General features: G+C 59.6%; 1 protein-coding gene across 2 annotated transcripts in view; it reads left to right on the top strand.

Moving 5' to 3' along the window:
* COL5A1 (collagen type V alpha 1 chain) overlaps positions 1-18,784 on the top strand; it is a 161,424-nt gene that overhangs the window by 45,829 nt on the left and 96,811 nt on the right. For both annotated transcript variants that reach the window (XM_065879585.1, XM_065879586.1), the window contains exons 3-4: positions 1,297-1,510; positions 2,462-2,624. In XM_065879585.1, coding sequence (XP_065735657.1) covers positions 1,297-1,510; positions 2,462-2,624 — 377 coding nt within the window. The remainder of the gene's footprint in view (positions 1-1,296; positions 1,511-2,461; positions 2,625-18,784) is intronic.

The following is an 18,784-nucleotide window of genomic DNA, read 5'->3' as shown; positions in this document are numbered from 1 at the left end:
CCCCTCTTGTCCTCACGCTAGAGAGACCGTGTGTCTACCCTGGGTCCTCCAGGGGCTGCAGGGGCAGTTCTTTTCGTGGCATCCCCCCTCCCCTCAGCAGGGCATCAGCAGCGCTCACAGGGACCAGCAGAGCCCAGCTGCCCCGCCGTGCAGCAGTTCTGCCAGCAGAGGGCGCCCAAGGATAGCATCCTCACCGAAAGCTGCATTGACCGCCCGCTCCCCGGCTCTGCCACGCGGGCCATCTGGTTGACCTTGTTACAGTTCTAAAGAAGGGGTGGGTCTGATGATGGGCTCTGTCCTTGCCCAGGACCGTGGGCTGGGCTTCAGCGCTCTGCAGCGAGGCAGCTTCGGCCGCAGGGCCTTGTCCTTACTCTGTCGGGTGTGCCGGTTGACACCCCTCGGGCTCGCTTCTTTGGCCTGGTTCTGAGAAGCACACTGACCTGGGTTGAGCCTTCCTGGCTGCGCATCCAGCTCCCTTGTCAGCCCAGGGCCCTCGCTCTCGGGGGAATTGCAAATTGCACACAGAAAGAACCAGGATGGATGGAAGGAGGGGGCAGAGATTTCCTCTCCCGTCCGTCCGTGGAGGCAGGGCGTGAAGGGCGTGTGTGTGGAGGATTCTGGAGCAGCCTTGTGCCCTCGGCAGGGCCAGCGCGGGTCTGGCTTTTAATGGCCTCAAATTGTTTCTGGCCTGTGTTGTAAGGAACCCTCCCTCCCACCAACATACCAGGGTTTGGGTTTTCCTTTTAAATTTGAAGTCTTCTGATTTGTATTACCTTTTCTCTGATTTGCATGTCAACCAGGAAATGTCAAGAAGTGCAATTCTCGTCATGATTCCCTGCCTCTTGCCTTCCTTCCCCTCTTCTCTCTCTCCTCCCTCCCTCCAGAGGGCGCAAAATGAGACACACTCTGCCAGGCACAGCTCTAGGCACTGCGGAGGGTAAAAGACGCGTCTGAAACAGCGCCTGCCCAGAGGAAGCTCACATTCTAGAAAGTTCTAAGAAGGATTTATACCTAGATATATTGAGGTGTGGGAACTGAAAAAGATAGCAGTGAAGGCTCACAGCTGGAAGGACCAATCAGGTTTGCATTTGGACTGAGCCTCGGAGGGGGTAGGTTTGACCATGTGGTGTTAGGGGAAGGCTGCAGGAACAGTTTGATCAAGGGGCAGATGTGCAGCAAATGCACCACCACATCCAGCAGACGTTGCCAGGTCCCTGAGCTCGTTTGTTTGCAGAGAGCTGTGGCTGGGCACGGTTGGGGGCTTCCCGACTGCCTTGTCTCTGTCCTCTGTTGCAGCATCTGCATTTCCCGAGGACTTCTCCATTCTAACCACTGTGAAAGCCAAGAAGGGCAGCCAGGCCTTCCTGGTCTCCATCTACAACGAGCAGGGCATCCAGCAGATCGGCCTGGAGATGGGCCGCTCTCCGGTCTTCCTCTATGAGGACCACACAGGGAAACCGGGGCCGGAGGACTACCCCCTCTTCAGAGGCATCAACCTGTCAGATGGCAAGTAAGTGGCACCACTCAGCAGCCCACTCCTTCTCCTGCTGGAGGGTCGGGGCAGGTCACCTACAGCCGCCGGCCGAACTGGGGACCTTATAGCAGAATGTGCTTTATATAGCTGACACGCCCGCAGGTCGGAGAGAGCACTGGGCTTGGAGTCCTGGGAGCTGGGTCTTGGTCTGGGCGCATCCTCTGTGGCTCTGGGGAGGCCTTCTTCTCCCTGGGCCTCCACGTCCCCTTTGTAAAATGCACTGAGCTGTATCCAATGCTAGCCTCTTAGTGTCCGAAGGAACACGGGAGACTGTGTAGTTATACCCGACTTCTTCCAGAAAGGATTTAAGGCATCCCCAAGGATACAGACACAGATGTGAGAGTGAATGATTGTTTAAAAAAAGAAAAAGGAGTCAGGTCTTTCCAGAATTCTCTGTTGGATGCATCCCTAAACCCCGGGAGTTTGAAATTAATTGGCTGACACGTCTGAGGCCACGTGCTGTGATCCTTGAAGACCTCAGGCCATGATTTCTGCATTTCTAATTGAGAGGTTCACGTAGATCCGTCAGTCCCACCATTTCCTGTCAGACTCGGTTTCTCCGGCAGCCTGCGTTTGCTGTTGGGGGTTGAGATGGTACACAGGGAAGTACTGTCAGGTCTCCCCGCCCTGGACCCACTGACCAGCCCGCTCCAGGCTTCAGGGCTGTGCTCCAGGCTGCACGGCTGGTCTCATCCCAGAGACGAGAGGCCTGATTTTTGAGTCCAGTGGGTCTCACGTGGCACGCGGTGTGGACCTGTGCCCGCGGCTGTCTGCCCACAGAGGCTCAGCTCTGAACTGCTCAGCCCGGTGACACGGCAGGAAAGAGATGTCCTCCTGGGTCCCCGGGGACTTGCGGTTGAGGCACTCGTGTTGGTACTTCGTGACCCCAGCCCCGCTTCACCTGCCTGGCTGTCTGTTTCTTTGCAGGTGGCACAGAATTGCTCTCAGCATCCACAGGAAGAACGTCACCTTGATCCTGGACTGCAAGAAGAAGATGACTACATCCCTGGACCGCAGCAATCACCCCGTGATAGACGTTAACGGCATCATCGTGTTTGGCACCCGAATTCTGGATGAGGAGGTGTTTGAGGTAAGCAGGGGTCCTGGGGCCAGCCGAGCCGACGCCGCGTTGCCTGGATCCTGGCGCTCTGCTGGGGGCGGCTGGGGAGGGAACGCCTACTGATGGCTCTGCCTCTGTTGACGGCAGGAGTGATGTCTGCCGGTGGAGACGGGCGGGCGTTCGAACGGGCCCTTGGGCTTTGCGCCGGTGGGGAGGATGAGGTTTGTTTGGGTCTCACCTCTCTCGGGGGTCCTACTGGGGCCACGTGCGTAACCATGAGAGGTTCGGGGGCGGGGGAGCTGGCCTCGGTGCAGGCCCGCGGGGCCGGACTCTCCACTGTCTCGTTTGCTGATTCCGGGCCTTGGGCAGGTTGCTCTGACGTTTCTGAGCCTCAGTCTCTCCATCTGTAAAATGGGATCACGCATGCAGCTCCTTCGTAGAACGCGGCAAGAATTACGTGGGGCTGAATGGTGTAAAGCACCACGGCCTCCTCGTGGTAAGCGCTTGACGTGTGTCAGCCTTGATAGCAACCCAGCGTCGGGGCAGGTGGAAAGGTGGACAGAGCCCAGCTGGTCAGATGTGATTGAGCAAGGAAAGATCAGGACAGCCACCTCTACGTGGAGGCAGGGGTTGGGGGGATGGATGAACCAGTGTGTGAAGGTGGGTCCGTGGATCCTGCCGAAGTTGCCAGCTGCTCTGCACAGCAGGAGTCCAGGACGGCCGCAGCCTGTGGACGGCGGGGTGGGCTGGGCGCCTGGATTCTGCAGGCACTGCCAAACTTTGCGAGTTATGGCGACGCACCCTCCGAGCCTGACTCCGACCACAGTTGCCCAGAGACCCGGGATGAACTGCAGACGGCTGGGCTGTCCTCAGCCAGGCCTGAGCGGCTTTGGGGTCCTCCCGGGGAGCTACTGTCAAAGGCTTGGGGGTCGCCCCGACTGGGATTAAGTTTTTGCCGGTGTAGACCTCTTGCTGGTGGGAGGATCCAGGTAAAGCAGGTGGCTTTGGTGAGCTTCAGGACTTATTTGTAAAACGTGGTACTGGTAGTGTTGCCTCGAGAGGTGCCGGGGGCTCACCTGGGCTCATCTGAGAAGCGCTGGGCTTGGGCACCTGCTCAGCGCCCGGGAGCCTGGGTCGCTGCTGCCACCCTTGCTCGAGGTCTGAATGCGGAGGTGGGTCCGTGTGCCGAGGCTGGGGTTTGAATTCATGTACCGCATGGTAGCTTTTCTGCGCTGTTGCCACATCCGTGCCTTTTGTGCGCCGATGGCGTCTTTTATTGTAACGACTCAGGAAGAAGCTTTATCTGTCTTTTAAAAAAATAAGGATCCTAAACCGAATCCTGCTTCCGTGATTTTCTGAGCCAGTTTTCCCACAAGCACAAGTCTGCTAAGACTCCAGTGCTGTAGGGAAAGCACTAGGGAAGTCAGGGCTGGGTTCAAGCCCCAGCTGCGCTGGTTACATGCTGTGAGATCCTGGGCGACTGCCTCGCCTCCCTGAAATGCTTGTGTGGGTGAGGTGTGTTTAAGGACCACCGAGGCATATGCGTGGCCCACGGCCAGCGTTCCGGAGCTGTTACCCACGTTTATGATTAGAGGAGGAAAACAATTTATAATTACCAAAAAGAAATGGAAGAGAAGAACAAATAACGTGTATTAACGCATATACGAGGAATCTAGAAAAACGGTACAGATGAACCGGTTTGCAGGGCAGAAATAGAGACACAGATGTAGAGAACAAACGTATGGACACCAAGGGGGGAACGTGGGGTGGAGGGTGGTGGTGGGATGGATTGGGAGATTGGGATTGACATGTATCCACTAATATGTAGAAAATAGATAACTAATAAGAACCTGCTGTATAAAAATAAATAAAATAAAATTCAAATCAAAAAAAAAAAAAGAAGAAATGGATCTCAAATCGGATAACTCTGGTTTCCTCCTCTGTTCAGCCTCCCAGCAATCTGGGTAGGTCTTGCTGTGCGGCTGAGAGCATGCAGGCTTTTGGTGGAATCCGTAGCTCAAAAATACGTACAGCGTTCTGGGGAGCCCTTCTTCCTGGTCGTGGCTTTCGATTTGAGGGAGAGTGTCCGCCAGGCACCAGAGATTCTTGTTGACCACAAGCTGTTTGCGTTCTGAAGGAGGTGATTCCGTAGCCTTGGACTTCCCCGGCTGTTGGATGTGTCCACATCGGAAAATGTGACCTGTCTTTCCTAATGAAGAGCAGCGAGCTAGAGGTGGTGATGCCCTCGGGGGCCCCAGAGCATCATTTTTTGTTTTTTTATTCAGAGAGCAAGGATAAAGTTGGGTGGGTTGGCCTCGTATCCCCAGCCCCCCTTTGTCTCGTGGCGAGTGAAACAGAATTTTTATAAATAAAAGTGATTTAACTCTTGACTTTCCAGAAGACTCCAGATAACGACACTTGCCATTATTCACCACTTTGGTTTCTGGAGAAGTGTCTTTAAAAGGAGGGGCCAGGGGCTTCCCTGGTGGCGCAGCGGTTGAGAGTCCGCCTGCCGATGCAGGGGACACGGGTTCGTGCCCCGGTCCGGGAGGATCCCGCATGACGCGGAGCGGCTGGGCCCGTGGGCCATGGCCGCTGGGCCTGCGCGTCCGGAGCCTGTTGCTCCGCAACGGGAGAGGCCATGACAGTGAGAGGCCCGCGTACCGCAAAAAAAAAAAAGGAGGGGCCAGCACCATTGAAACCGATTCCCCGGCAGCCGCGTTCTTCCCCGGAAAGGATGACTTCCCCTCATTAAAAGCCAATTTGTCCCGAAGCTCTTGGAGGCTCTGGGGGAGCCGGAAGGATTCTGGGTACTTTGGTGGAGGGCCAAGTCGCTGCTGGTACACGCTGGGTTTTGTGATGTGTGCTGTTTCCAAACAGGGGTTTACTGAACTCTAGAGAGTCTGTTGGGACCACTGGGGTTTTTCCTGGGGTGTGCGTGGGCCAGGGAGGAAGTGGGGTACGTAGCAAGGTCCCCCAGGCCTTCATGCCCTTCCTCTCCGGCTGATGGCCTGGAGCCCACGCTGAACCTGTCCGAACCCAACGTCCTCATCTGTAAAATGGGCGCGATGGGGCCAGTGCTAGGGGTCGTGGCGTGGCCCGATGGAATCTCTGTAAAATTCCTGCACCTGTGAGGACCATAGCGAACCACACCGACCAGACCCCTGGCAGTCAGAGCGGGCGGCCCACCGTTAGCATCCACCTGCATTTACCTGTCAACCATGGCAGCGGCTGTGACCAAGGTCCGCTCCCTCTGTGGTGGCACAGGGTCACGAGCTGTCCCTTATCTCACCGTGCGAGTTAGGTGCTGGACCTCCGCCTTAGAGATGAGGGCCCTGAGCCTTGCAGGGGGTGGAGCCGCCTGGGCTCACGGGGGCCCCCCATTCCTGTGCCCAGAAACCCAAAGGGGAAGGGACTGGCTGTGGGTTGTGCTGCCCTGGCCAGGGTGCACGCTCCCGGCCAGAGCCCCCAGGCGGGGACTGTCCCTCAGGGTGCCGTGGTGTGCTGTGGAAGGGGCTCGAGCTGGCTCCCTGGTCACTGCTTTGCTGCCCACCTCGCTGACCTGGCCAAGCCCCCGTCCTTGCCCGCCTGTTTCCAGGTGGAGCGTGTGCACTACAGGGCTGCCTGAGGACCTGCCTGCGGGGGGCGTCCGCAGTGATGTTCCTGGGGAGCTGCGTGTCCTGTGTCCTGTCCCTTCTCCTGGGGTGTACCCGTGCCCTGGGACCAGTGAGCAGCTGGGGGTCCCGGGGCTTCGTCCCCCCCCCAAGGGCCCGCTGTCGGGGGAAATGGAGGGTATTCTTCGGACCCCTGTGAAGTGGGGTCCTGCGGGCCTCCCTGTGCAGGAGAAAGTGTTGTTTTCACCCCGGGCTTAGGACAAGCTTTGTGTTTTCGGAAGCAGACAAGACTGCCGGGAGGGCGAGTGTGTCTGGCAGGAGGGGGAAGTGGCTATATTTCTTCAGTGGCAAACCTGGGTGGGAAGCCGGGCAGGGCCACCAACAGGGCCCTGTGACGACACGCCGCCTGTGTGCTCTGCCCTCCCCGCACCAGAGAGGTTGAGTAACCTACCGAAGGTCACCCAGCAAAACTGCAGCGCAGCGGGGTTGGTCTGTTGTTGCTGAGAGCTGATGGCCTGTCCTGATGTTGTGGTGGGTGTGACAGTCACGGCAGCCCCTGCATCTCTCTATCCACCTGACCAAGGAAACCAGGACCGTCCCCAGCCAGGGCGCATCCCTGGTGGTCCCGACGGTGCCGGTGGGTGCCTGGCCTTGCTCCAGGCAGCTCGGTTCCCATCGTCCTGCACAGGCCCTGGGGACACCGGAGTCCCCTGGCCTGTGGGGTCTGAAGCCCTGGACCCTTCCAGGAAGAGCCAGCATGAGCTGCTAGCAGGGGCGGTGGCTGCCAGAGCTATAGTCTCCCCTGCGTGACTGGTGGCCTGCACAGCACCTTCCCCGGGCCTGGCTCTCAAACGTGGGACTGAACTGGTGGGCCCCGCACCCGCTCTGGGCTCACCTGCGGTCCTGGAGCCGGCCGGTGTTCCAGATGGAGGGGTCCGGAGGGTGGGACTGGGGGGCAAGCCAGAGCCCGGTGCTTGGCCAGGGAAGGGCGTCTGCTCTGGGTTCTGCAGGGGAAGGGCCCTCCTCTTGGGTCCTCGAATGGAGGGGATCACGGAAGAGGAGACCTGCCCTGGGGGACGGGGAGCCGGTGAGTTCTGGGCCAGGAGCCAAGTCTGCTTTTAAGCTGTTGAATGCTTCAAGGGTCAGCAGGACCAAACAAACTGCAAACTGGAGCTTTTCTCCGCGGGATCCCCGGGTGCTGGCAGGGAGAGAATGGCATTGCGTTCAAGTCACAGTCCTGCCATCTGTCTGCTCTCCTCGGCCGTTTGGAGAGACCCGGTGGTTTACTTAATCCCTGATTCCCTTTTTCCAGGGGCCTGTCTTTTCCACTGACATGGTCTTCCTTGGAATTTAGCTTTCCTGGGGCGGGAACGGGGCCACGGCGGGGGAGGTGCTTTCCCAGCGATCCACGGAGCCGGCCCGGGATGCCTTTGGAGCACAGACTCACCCTCCTTGATGGGAGGGGTGCCTGGCGTCAGGGTCTCGAAGGAGAGGGAGCAGTGAGTTGGTGTCAGAGGCCAAGGCTGTGACCTGTGACCCTTGGCTCTGGGAACATCCCGTCACTGATCACTTGCCCAGAGCCCCCTGGGGTGCAGGACACTGGTTGGTCTAGAGGCCACAGAGCAGACAGGCGTGCACCTGGGCGACGAGGGGTGCGGTGATGGGCGAGCTGCAGGGCTGAGTAGCACGAGGCCTCCTGTGTCCTGTCCCACCCGGGGACGCTGCTGGAGAAAGCACTCGTCCTGCCGGTGGCGATGAGCCTGGCGCTGGCTGTGTCTGAGCGTGACCCTCGTTTGCACTTTACTCCCTTTCTGTCTGCCTTCCCACGGCTTTGTCGGTTTGACCCCAGCGTCTCTCTGGAGAGGGGCTGCAGACACTTCCAGAGTGCGCTTTTCCTTTCCTTGGAAGGTGGTGCATTTGCAGGGCCAGTGGGGCCACTCTGGGTTCACTTTCGTGTCCATTCAGACACAGGTGGGTACGATGGGGATACGGCCAGAGGGCACCTGTGGGCAGCGAGCAGCTCTGCAGGCTTGTCTCGGGGTGTCTCTGCGCTTCCATCCCCACTAGTTGACAGTGTTCACAGGCCGGGTGCCCCTCCCTGGGTCCACGGGTGTTTTTCCAGTTGGCGTTGCTGGGTAGACCGGTGCTGGGCATAGGAGGAGCTGGGCTCTGGAGCCGGACCAGGTGGGAAGCACGGCTCCATCTGGAAAACGGGCCAGTGCGTTCAAGATTGATGCTGAGGTCGGCCTGCTGCGCGCACAGCCCCCCATGTTCTCGGAGATCAAGACTCAGAGCGAACCATCAAAGACCCCTAACGCATGCTCTGCTCTAGCACGCAGAACCGCCGTGGAGGGCCCAGTGTCTGCACGGCAGCTCTCACAGTCGAGGCCGTGCGCTCGGACCTTAGTCGGTGGTGTGGAAGCTCCCAGGGCTAAGTCTTGGGTCCAAGTCCCCGAGGGGGCAGCTCAGACCCAGCCTTTCCTACCGCAAACCGCATGTCCTGGGCAGGGCCTGGCTGAGGACCTTGTCCACCCCGGTCCCGGCCCTCTCCTTCGCGTCCATCTGTGCATCGCCCGGGATCACTGCCCTGCTGCGTCAGGCCACGTGAGGCAGCAGCCATGCGCCCAGCGAGGCAGACCCCAGGGAAGCAGAGGGGCGTGAGTGAGTCAAGGTCAGAGGCCCCTCTGCTTCAGCTCTGCCCACTTCACAGGGACTTTCCCCGATTCCTGGCAAGAACAGAGATGTTGCAGTCTCCGTGTGTTTCCTGGGACCCCAGAAACACACGTCTCCACTTTGCTCTCTTGAAAAGACAGGGGTTTATTACTTCCTGGTTCTGGAAGCTGGAACTCTGCAGCCTGAAATGGGTGGGGCAGAGCTCCCAGCAGGGGCTCCAGGGGAGGGTCCTTTCCCCCCTCTTCCGGCCTGGAGGGCAGTGGGAGTGGCCAGGCCCAGCAGCAGGTGGAGTAATCTGGAGGGGTGCTGCCTCAGGTGGCCTGGCAGGGCAGGGAGGTGCTCCTGGGGAAGCACAAGCCCAGGTGTCCCTGGCTGTGGCCGCATCACTCCCGTCCCTGCTCTGTGCTCACCTGGCCTCTCCTCTCCTCCCTGCGTCTCTGTTCTGTCTGCCTCTTGTAAGGACACAAGTCATTGGGTTCGGGGTCTGTCTTAATCCAGGCTGATTCTCTTCTTGAGACCCATCACTTACCTATACCTGTGAAGACCCTGTTTCCCAGTAAGGCCACATTCCCAGGTTCCAGGGGTGAGGATTTGGCCCTGGGGTGGGGGTCCCTATCCAGCCCACGGCCCAGGCCAGCGTGGGGAGGGGCTGCTCCCCAGTAATGCCTGCGGGGCGCGTGTGGGGAATTAAAAGCGGGTCTCTGGGCATGCATATTTGCTTGTTTTCAAACCGAGGTTTGTCTCGGGCTGCTGAGTTGTGTCTGCCCAAGGAGGCTGGGGGGTAAGCTCTTGCCGGCTGGAGGGGCTAGGGGGCCAGCCCTGTGCACGGCTCCCGGCTTGAATGGGCGGCTGACTGACCAGGGAAGGCAGTGGGCAGGGAGTTTGAAGTGCGTTTTTGTCTCCAGTTCGGGTGCAGGAGAGGCTGGGCTGTGGGCAAGCCGGGGCCAGGACTCCTCCTGGGGCAGGTGGCCGGCAGCCTGTGGGCTGGGGAGGGTGTGACCACTTAGCAGAGGCTGGTGGGAGCAGGGTGACAGTGAAGGAATCACATGATCTCACGTTCCGGTCTCCGCCAAGGGCTTTCGCCTGGAATCGCTCCCCGGGTGGGCAGTGATTTTCAGGGGGTGGGGTGCTCTCCTGGGTCGTGCCGGGTGTTCGTGATCTGCGTTGAGCCCGGCAGTGGGTGGGGGACCTCTCTACCTGGGCCCGGCAAGGAGGGGTCCAGAGAGACCCCAGAGCATCAGGCAGGCCCTGCTTGGCCCACGTGCTTCGGGACCTGGCTCCTTCTGCTGCCTGGCCCGAGAGGGCTGCAGGTTTCTTCCATGGAAACTGAGCAACAGGCCCACGTCCCAACCCGACAGGCTGATGCAGTGCTGGAGGCCGGCCCTGTGGCGTCACGCAGCTTATAGTGGACTCTCTGATCTGTGGCTCCCCAGGGAGGGTGGTGCCCGGTGACCCGCGGGCCGCAGCGGCTCTAGAGGAGGACACTGGGGACGGACTGGGTCGTGTCGGAGGAGGGTCAGGCCGTTGCTGCCGAAGCTCGTGGATGCTGAGTCCCACGGTCCCGCCGGCAGTGGCAGTGGGTGGGATGGGGAGGTGAGGGTAGTGGCCGAGGGGAGCCCACCCACTCGAGCCAGGGAGCTGCCATTGTGGACGGCTGGAGGGTGAGGGGGTCCTGCCAGTGCATGGCCTCCTTCTTTACCGCAGCCAGCCGCTGAGGGCAGCCCTGGCCTCACTCACCGTCCGCAGGGCCTTGGGCAATCCCGGGACTCAGCCTGCTCACCCTGAAGGTGGGACTGCCGTGCTTGCGGTGACAATGGATGGCCACAGGGCCTGACAAAGTCCTCAGCCCGCCAGCCGGCACTGGGCGTCCCGCTGCTGTCGGTGATGCTGGTGGAGGGCCCCTGGCGGGGGGGGGGGGGGGGGACACAGGCGTCGCATGACTTCTCGGGGAGGGAGTTTTCTTCTTAAGATGGTTCTCGTGATAATATGGACTGTCGTTGCTGTTGTTAGCGCGCTGTGCTATAGGCGGGCGGATTCCGAGATGGGACGGGGGGCCTGACGGTCCGCAGGCTCAGCTGGCAGGGAGAGCAGCGGGGATTCGATCCTCACCTGCAAACCTTGGGCGTGGGCCATAGCTGGGCGGCTCTGGGGGTGCGGTGAGACCCTCCTGAGGGGCAGAGGGGAAGGCGCGGAGGGGCTGGCCCCCAGCGCCGTGCCTCCAGGCCTGGAACCCTCGTGACCCCTTCCACCGCCTCCAGGAAAAGAGCCTCCGAGATGGGGGTCAGCGCACGAGGTTGCTGGGTGCCCCCTTCTCGAGGGTGCTCTGGGGTTGGAGGGGGCCGGTGGCGGGGGGACCCGATAACAGTCGTGCAGAGCATTCGTCAGAGGTCTTTGATGGTCTTGATCTCCGAGGACACGGAAAATCCATCTCAGCTCGTTTCTGACTGTGCCCCCGTGGATTTTCCCGGAAGCGCTCAGCTCCAGGAAGCTCAGGTGCGTGTGTGGGCTGTGCTCTTCGGTCTCCTCCACCTGTTGAGTCTTCACAGAGCCCAGGGGATGTGCATTGTGTTGGCTCCGTAGCACCCGTGGGGAACCTGGAGCCCAGAGACATAAAGCCACCTGCTCAAGGTCACACAGCAGGGAATTGCAGGGCTGGATTTAGGGCCCAGGTCTGGAGCATTCCCTGGATCAGATGGGGGCTGCTGGGTCCCCAGTGTCAGACTTCTGTCCCTGTCCCTTTGGGGGTCTCACCCTCCAGCCTGATGGAGCCCCTGTTTGCTCACTCCCCTCTCGGGGGTGACCCTCCAGCCGGCCCCTGGTTCTCAGTCCTTCCTGAGCTCCAAGGACTATGCGTGTCTCCACTCAAAGTGAGCCCCCTCCCCCCCAGGCCTGGCCCTGCTCACTTTCAACCCGGAATCGCCGTTTTCTCTAGTCTGAGCTGCATTTTCCAGGCCCCTCCAGGCGAAGTCTATCCAGGGGCGGCCGGTCCAGAGTCTGTCCACAAGCAGGTCTTTCCAAAAGCTCCAGGGAGTGACCAGGCGGCAGCCGGGACTTGAGGGCACTGCAGTGACTCTTGACCCTCGTGGAGGCCTGGAATTCTACAAATCGATTACTGTAAATAACTCTACAAGTTAATTTCCCTGAGCACACACCACCTTCTCCAGAGCCCAGCCCCACTGCTTGTAGTTGATGCTCCCGGGAGGCTGTGTTTGAGGCTACCTCTCAGGGATTGGGTCGTGTAGATTGTCCCCATGAGTCAGCCACACGGTGTCACCCCATCCTTCCCACGTCCAGCAGTGTGTGTTTGCAGTCGAGGTTGCCGGGTCTGGGCAGAGCCTGGCACCTTGGCCGGCGTTGTGCCACATGGCCTCAGTCTTGAAGTGAGGTTGGATTATGGCACAGAGTCTGCTCAGAACGGGGGTGCTGGCCTGGAGCGTGTGGGGCAGCCTGGGCCTCTAAAATCAACCCCTCCCCACCACTCCCCTGCCTGGCCCCCTGCGGGGAAGCGTGTGTTCTGCATTCAGTGAGTCCTGAATGTGGACCTGCAGAAACACCTGCGCGGGGTCCGTCACAGACAATGCCAAGCTCCTCTCGTTGGTTGACAGAATAAGATGCCGCAGAAAGGTCGTTCAGGTTGGGACCGTGTTCTAGAGCCAAGGAAGTGAAATTCAGTAAAGGTGACTGTGAATTTCTGCACTTGGGTTCAAAACAAGCAGCTGGCAGGTGCGGGATGGGGAGATGCTGGTGTAGGACACTCCCGTGGAGGGGGTGCAGGGGTCTGTGCGTGGCGAGCCCGTTAGCGACCATGGGTGTGATGTGGCGTCACAGTGGTACGTCCGGAGCAGAGGGTGGGATGATCGAGGGGCTGGACGTGCGTGGCAGAGGCTGAACTGAGACCTGAGGTCTGCACCTAGAGTGGGGCGGCAGGATGGAGACAGAGCTGGTGCCTGAGGTAGAGCGTCTCGTCCAGGGGTGTGGGGTGAGGCAGTGGCAAAGTGAGGACCACGGAACAGGGCGTTCACACGTACGGACCCGCAGCATCCACCTCCTCCACCAGGGCCCAGCTCTGAGGCCACTGCCTCAGGCTGCCTTCCTTGGCCTTGCCAGGCAGAGGAGGTCACCTGGGCGCCTCCTGAGGAATCAGTGAGAGCTTGAGATTTGCGGTCAAGGGCACTGATTTATTTGTCTTGGTGTCAGTAAGCTTATCATAGGGGTGCTAAAAATGCTGGTTGAAAGGGTGAAAGAATGAATAATCAGAGCTGACTGCCTCCAGAGGGAGAGGGTAGTGAGCCTTTGTCAGGGACCCAGGGCTGATGGTCATGGTGGTCGTGGTGGAGGTGGTGGTGTTGGTGGTGATGGTGTGATGATGGTGGTGTTGGTGGTGATGATGACGGCAATGGTAGTGGTGCTGAAGGTAGTGATGTTAACGATGGGGATGGGAGTGGGAATGGGAATGGTGGTGATGGTGGTGGTGATAATGTTGGTGATGCTAGTGTTGGTGGTGGTGATGGTGGTCAGTGGTGGTCCTTGTGGTGATGGTGATGATAATAGTAATGATGATGGTGGTGGTGATGGTAGTGATGATGTTGGGGATGGGAGTGATGGTGGTAATAGTGGTGATGGTGGTGATGATGGTGGTGGTGGTGGTGGTGGTGATGGCGGTGATGATGGTGGCGATGGTGATGGTGGTGATGTGGTGATGATGGTGATGGTGAGGGTGATGATATTTGTGATGAGGGTGATGGTGGTGATGGTAATGATGGTGTTGGTGGTGTTGATGGTGATGGTGGTGGTGGTGATTATGATGAGGTTGATGGTGATGGTGATGGTAATGAAGGTGGTGATGGTGGTGGTGGTTGTGGTGGTGGTGATGATGGTGATGGTGATAGGATGGTAATGATGTGGTGGTGGTGGTGATGGTGGTGGTGGTGGTGGTGGTGGTGGTGATGATGGTGATGGTGATAGGATGGTAATGATGTGGTGATGGTGGTGGTCGTGGTGGTGATGGTGATAGGATGGTAATGATGTGGTGATGGTGGTGGTGATGGTGATGGTGATAGGATGGTAATGATGATGTGGTGATGGTGGTGGTGGTGATGGTGATGGTGGTGGTGATGGTGATGATGATGGTGGTGATGGTGGTGGTGGTGGTGGTGGTGGTAGTGGTGGTGATGGTGGTGATGGTGGTGGTGGTGGTGGCGGCGGTGGTGGTGGTGGTGGTGGTGATAGGATGGTAATGATGAAGATGGTGGTGATTATGATGATGTTGATGGTGAAGGTGGTGGTGATGGTGATGATGGTGTTGGTGATGGTAATGAAGGTGGTGATGGTGGTGGTGGTGGTGGTGATAGGATGGTAATGATGATGTGGTGGTGGTGATGGTGGTGATGGTGGTGGTGGTGATGGTGGTGACGGTCATGGTGGTGGTGGTGTTGATGGTGATGGTGGTGATGGTGAGGGTGATGATATTTGTGATGAGGGTGATGGTGGTGATGGTAATGATGGTGTTGGTGGTGTTGATGGTGATGGTGGTGGTGGTGATTATGATGAGGTTGATGGTGATGGTGATGGTAATGAAGGTGTTGGTGGTGATGGTTGTGGTGATGGTGGTGATGGTGATGTGGTGATGGTGGTGATGGTGATGGTGGTGATTATGATGAGGTTGATGGTGATGGTGGTGATGGTGATGGTGGTTGTGGTGGTGGTGGTGTTGATGGTGATGATGGTGATGGTGGTGATGGTGATGGTGGTTGTGGTGGTGGTGGTGATGGTGGTGGTGATGGTGATGATGGTGGTGGTGATGGTGGTGATGGTGGTGGTGGTGGTGGTGGTGGTGGTAGTGGTGGTGATGGTGGTGGTGGTGGTGGTGGTGGCGGCGGTGGTGGTGGTGGTGATAGGATGGTAATGATGATGAAGATGGTGGTGATTATGATGATGTTGATGGTGAAGGTGGTGATGATGGTGATGGTGGTGGTGATGGTAGAAATGGTGGTGGTGATGGCAGGGATGGCAGTTTCCGCTTTGTCCAGGCCTCACCGGGTGCCAGGCCCACCGAGCATACTGCGTGTACCACCACGCTGAGTCCTTAGTGAGGTAGATCTTGTTATCTCCTTTGCAAATGCACACTCAGAGGCCTGGGAAGATTCAGTGATGTGCTTAAGGCCCCACAGCCCGCAAGGGGCGGAATCCTGCACCCAGGCCACCTGTGGTCACTGCCTCACCCCTTCCTGCGGTGGTGCCCAGAGTCGTGCTCCTTCCTCTGTGGAGCTTATCACGACAGATGTGTCCCTGTGCTGCGTGGTCAGTCCAGTGCCTACAGGCTCGCTGCTCTGAAAGTCTGGGGTGGGGGAAGGACGGGACAGCTTCATTCACGCGCTGCCTAGGCTGGGCTGCTCACCTCAATGTCTGGAGTGAAATATCTAGGGCCGCGTAGCCAATGGGGAAAGGATGTGAGACCCATGCCCTTTATAGAGTCCGGTGGGCCCGTGAGCCAGCCTGGTCCCTGCCGCTGGCTCTGCTGCCCTGTCCCTTGGTCTGGGGATGAAGTGTTCACTCTCTGAGTTCACTAAGGTGACCCTTTAGTCACTGTGGCTAGTTTCAGGTCTGATGGGGCTGGGACTTGACCATCCCCCCACCATCCCTGCCCCTGGCCCCTTCGTGGAGACTCAGGTGTGGTGCACACCGCCTGCACCAGTGCAGGTGTGAGGAGACACCAGGGGTGGGTGGCGCAGGTGAGAATTGGGCTGGGACCAGTGGTGGCCACATAGTGGGGGGAAGGCCACAGACATGGACCATGGAGGCGGGACCTGGGGGGCAGCAGGAAGTGGCTTCCAACCGCGTGGAGATCTTTCTTTAGAGCTCACTCACTCGCTCACCAGAATGGTGCTTGACTCTTCCTCATGCTGTGGGTGCTGCGAAAATCATAGAAAAAGTGACTTAGACCCCCCTGGCTTGGGTCCTTCCCTTTCCATTGTGTGACTTTTTCTTTGTGGTACGCGGGCCTCTCACTGTCGCGGCCTCTCCCGTTGCGGAGCACAGGCCCCGGACGCACAGGCTCAGCGGCCATGGCTCACGGGCCCAGCCGCTCCGCGGCATCTGGGATCTTCCCGGACCGGGGCACAAACCCGTGTCCCCTGCATCGGCAGGTGGACTCTCAACCACCGCGCCACCAGGGAAGCCCCATTGTGTGACTTTTGATGAAAAATGTCACAACAAGATGTAACGTGTGACCTGTTTGGGCCATGAGAGCTTGAACAGCAAGGGGGACTCGGGAGGGCTTTCATGTGCAAAGTCTTCTGGGACATCAAGAAGGTGGCTCATAGAAGCTCCCTGCCCTGTGTCCGCCAGGCTGGTCCCAGTGTCAGACCCACCGGGCTCCCCCAGGGAAGGAAAGCTTTGCAGGGTGGACAAGTGACCATGTGTGCCTGCGTGTCCCTGGTGCTCTGTGCACACGTGTGCCTGCTCTGTGTCACTTGCTGGCAAGTGGACTCAGACTGGGCTGTCCTCACCGGGGGCAGATTTGTCACCAGACCCCTGGCAGCCGAAGGTCGATGCTTCCTTCTTGTTTTTGCTCCGTAGACTGTGCGCTCCTCCCCCAGCCTGGGACAAGAAGCATCCGTCCGTCCGTCCTCTCAAAAGACCGCGTGTCTCCATTTACGAGGGTGAAGCGCTCTGGCTGCACAATGCACGGGAAGAGCCAAGCGCACAGCGGGAGCCCCTCGGGGCCGGCTCGGGTTGGACAGGGAGGGGCCCATGGTGCGGGGCAGTCCCTGCAGGGCTGGCTTCCCCGGGGGACCCATGGCTGTTTGTTGGAAGGAGGGATGCAAGATTAAATAGCACTGGAGAGAGGAAAAGAAAAGCCGGGCGCGTCATTGGAGAGAGCAGCGGCACAGACGCTCCAGGCCGGGAAGAGGGGCGAGGGCCTCCCTCATCTGGGCAAGGATGTTTTCCGAGTCCACAGCCCTCAGGGTTGCAAAGCTCTCCAACGAAAACTTTGCAATTTCCTCAGCAGGAGTGCAGCTTGGATAAAAATCTCATTATGGGAAAAGGCAGAACTGATTCCCTCAGCAAAATGCCCGGCTCAGCCAAGGACACCTGTGTCCTGTGTGTCTCGATGGCTGGGGCCTCGCGGGCCGCCCGGCCTGTCCTCTGCAGGAAGATGGACAGCCACTGGCCACCCCGGGCGTCAGAGCTGTGTGGGGAGTGGAATGGCCGTGGTGACTGCCGGGCTGGTGCAGAAGCTTCTAGGGGGTCTGTAGAGCTTTACTGACCTGGTAGGGGCAGAAATAAGGCACGTGAATCGAGAACGCCCTGGGCATCATCGGAGCGAGGGATGCAGTGAAAGCAGTGCACCTGCTTCTCTGGGCAGGTGACGTGGGCCACCGCAGGACAGGCTGTGCGGGGCGCCGAGTCTGGGGCTCGGCGTTTAGAGGTAACCTGAGAGATTACAGGGCGTGGCCTGCGTTGGAGATGTGGAGTCTGGTGTCAGGAGCACCCACGAGGCGGGTGGGGTGGAGACCTGCCCCACAGAGGGCTGCCTGGACGAGGTGATGGTGTCGTTTATGGGAGCTGGAAGCTCAGGTTGACGTGTGTGCGGGACATAGCACTCGGCTCCAGGGAGCCCCCATTCCGTGCCCTTGCGAGAGTGACCACCCCCTGAACTTAGTGCGTGCATCTGTGACATGGGGATGAGAGGGAGGAAATGAGGTCCAGCTCCCTCGTGGAGGGGCTGAGGGGCGGTGGGCTGGAATGGGGAAAGGCAGAGGCTTGCGGCGGTCAGTGGGTGCCTGGAAAGCCATCCCATCGGGTGGCAGGTGGGGCAGGGTGGGCGCGTGCAGCCCCGGGCCCTGGGCTGCTGCTGAAAGGGGAGACGGAGCCGCAGCTGCCCGGTGGCCCCCCCCCGGCGCCCTCCGTAGGCCTGCTGCCCGCTCTGGGCTGGGCCGTATGTGACTCGTGGGTCCTGTCGTCCGTGGGAGCCAGGAGGCCCGCCGTCAGGGGCTGGAGCGGGGCATGTGCCCCTGCGGGTCGCAGCGAGAAATGCTGCTGTCGGGGGGCTTGTAGGCTGTGGGAGGGGCAGGGTGGGTGGCAGTCGGTCAGCAGCTCCCCATGCAGGGTGCACACCCACTGCTCCAGGCTCTGCGGGGCTCAGAGGGCAAGGCTTCGGGCAGGGTGGGGCGAAAGCGGGGGGAGAAGTGCGCCTGGGCCGGCGACCGTGCAGGGGAGTCACGGCCTCACCCGTATCACGGTGGGGATTTCGGGGAGCAGAGATAGCACAGTGGGGACCCTCGGTGAGCGCTCGCTGCACCATGGATGAGGGGACCAAGGCCCTGGTCAAGTGTAAGACAGCACGGATGCTGCAGGGTGAGGAGATACACAGTGGGACCTTCCTGGTTCTGGAAAGTTCTTCCACCCCACGGCCTCCGTTTCCCCATCTGTAAAGTGGCGGTTGCAGTGAGGCTCAGGAGAGATTTGTGGGGGGCACCCAGCAGTGGCCAGGCACACTTTGGACCCCCGTCACGGCGTCACAGTTTCCCGGACTCGGAGCCCTTGGGGCTGATCTGCTGTTGAGGCTGGCGGGACCCACCCCCGCTGACCTCAGATTCCATCTGTAAAATGAGACGGTTTTACTATATCAAGGATTTTGACTTTCTAAGGAAACCCGTAAACCCTTTCCTAACTAACATTCCTCTGGGGCAGCCTGACGTGTAAAACCTGCTAGGACCCCAGGCCCCTCCATGGAACCCTTTTTGAGAAGCCCTGGCCAGGCCAAGCTCCAGGTCCCCACGTCCCGAGGGACCTGCGAGGGGCAGGGAGGCGGGAGGCAGGACGTCCCGGGAGGTCAGCGAGGGCTGGCTCGGCGAGTGGGGACCATCCCGCTGGTGCTCCCTGGGCTCCGAGGGGCTG

This window comes from Phocoena phocoena, chromosome 6 (genome assembly GCF_963924675.1).
Source record: "Phocoena phocoena chromosome 6, mPhoPho1.1, whole genome shotgun sequence".
Classification (NCBI taxonomy): Eukaryota; Metazoa; Chordata; class Mammalia; order Artiodactyla; family Phocoenidae; genus Phocoena; species Phocoena phocoena.
Note: the sequence above shows the minus strand (reverse complement) of the source record. Positions and strands in the feature narration are given on the sequence as shown.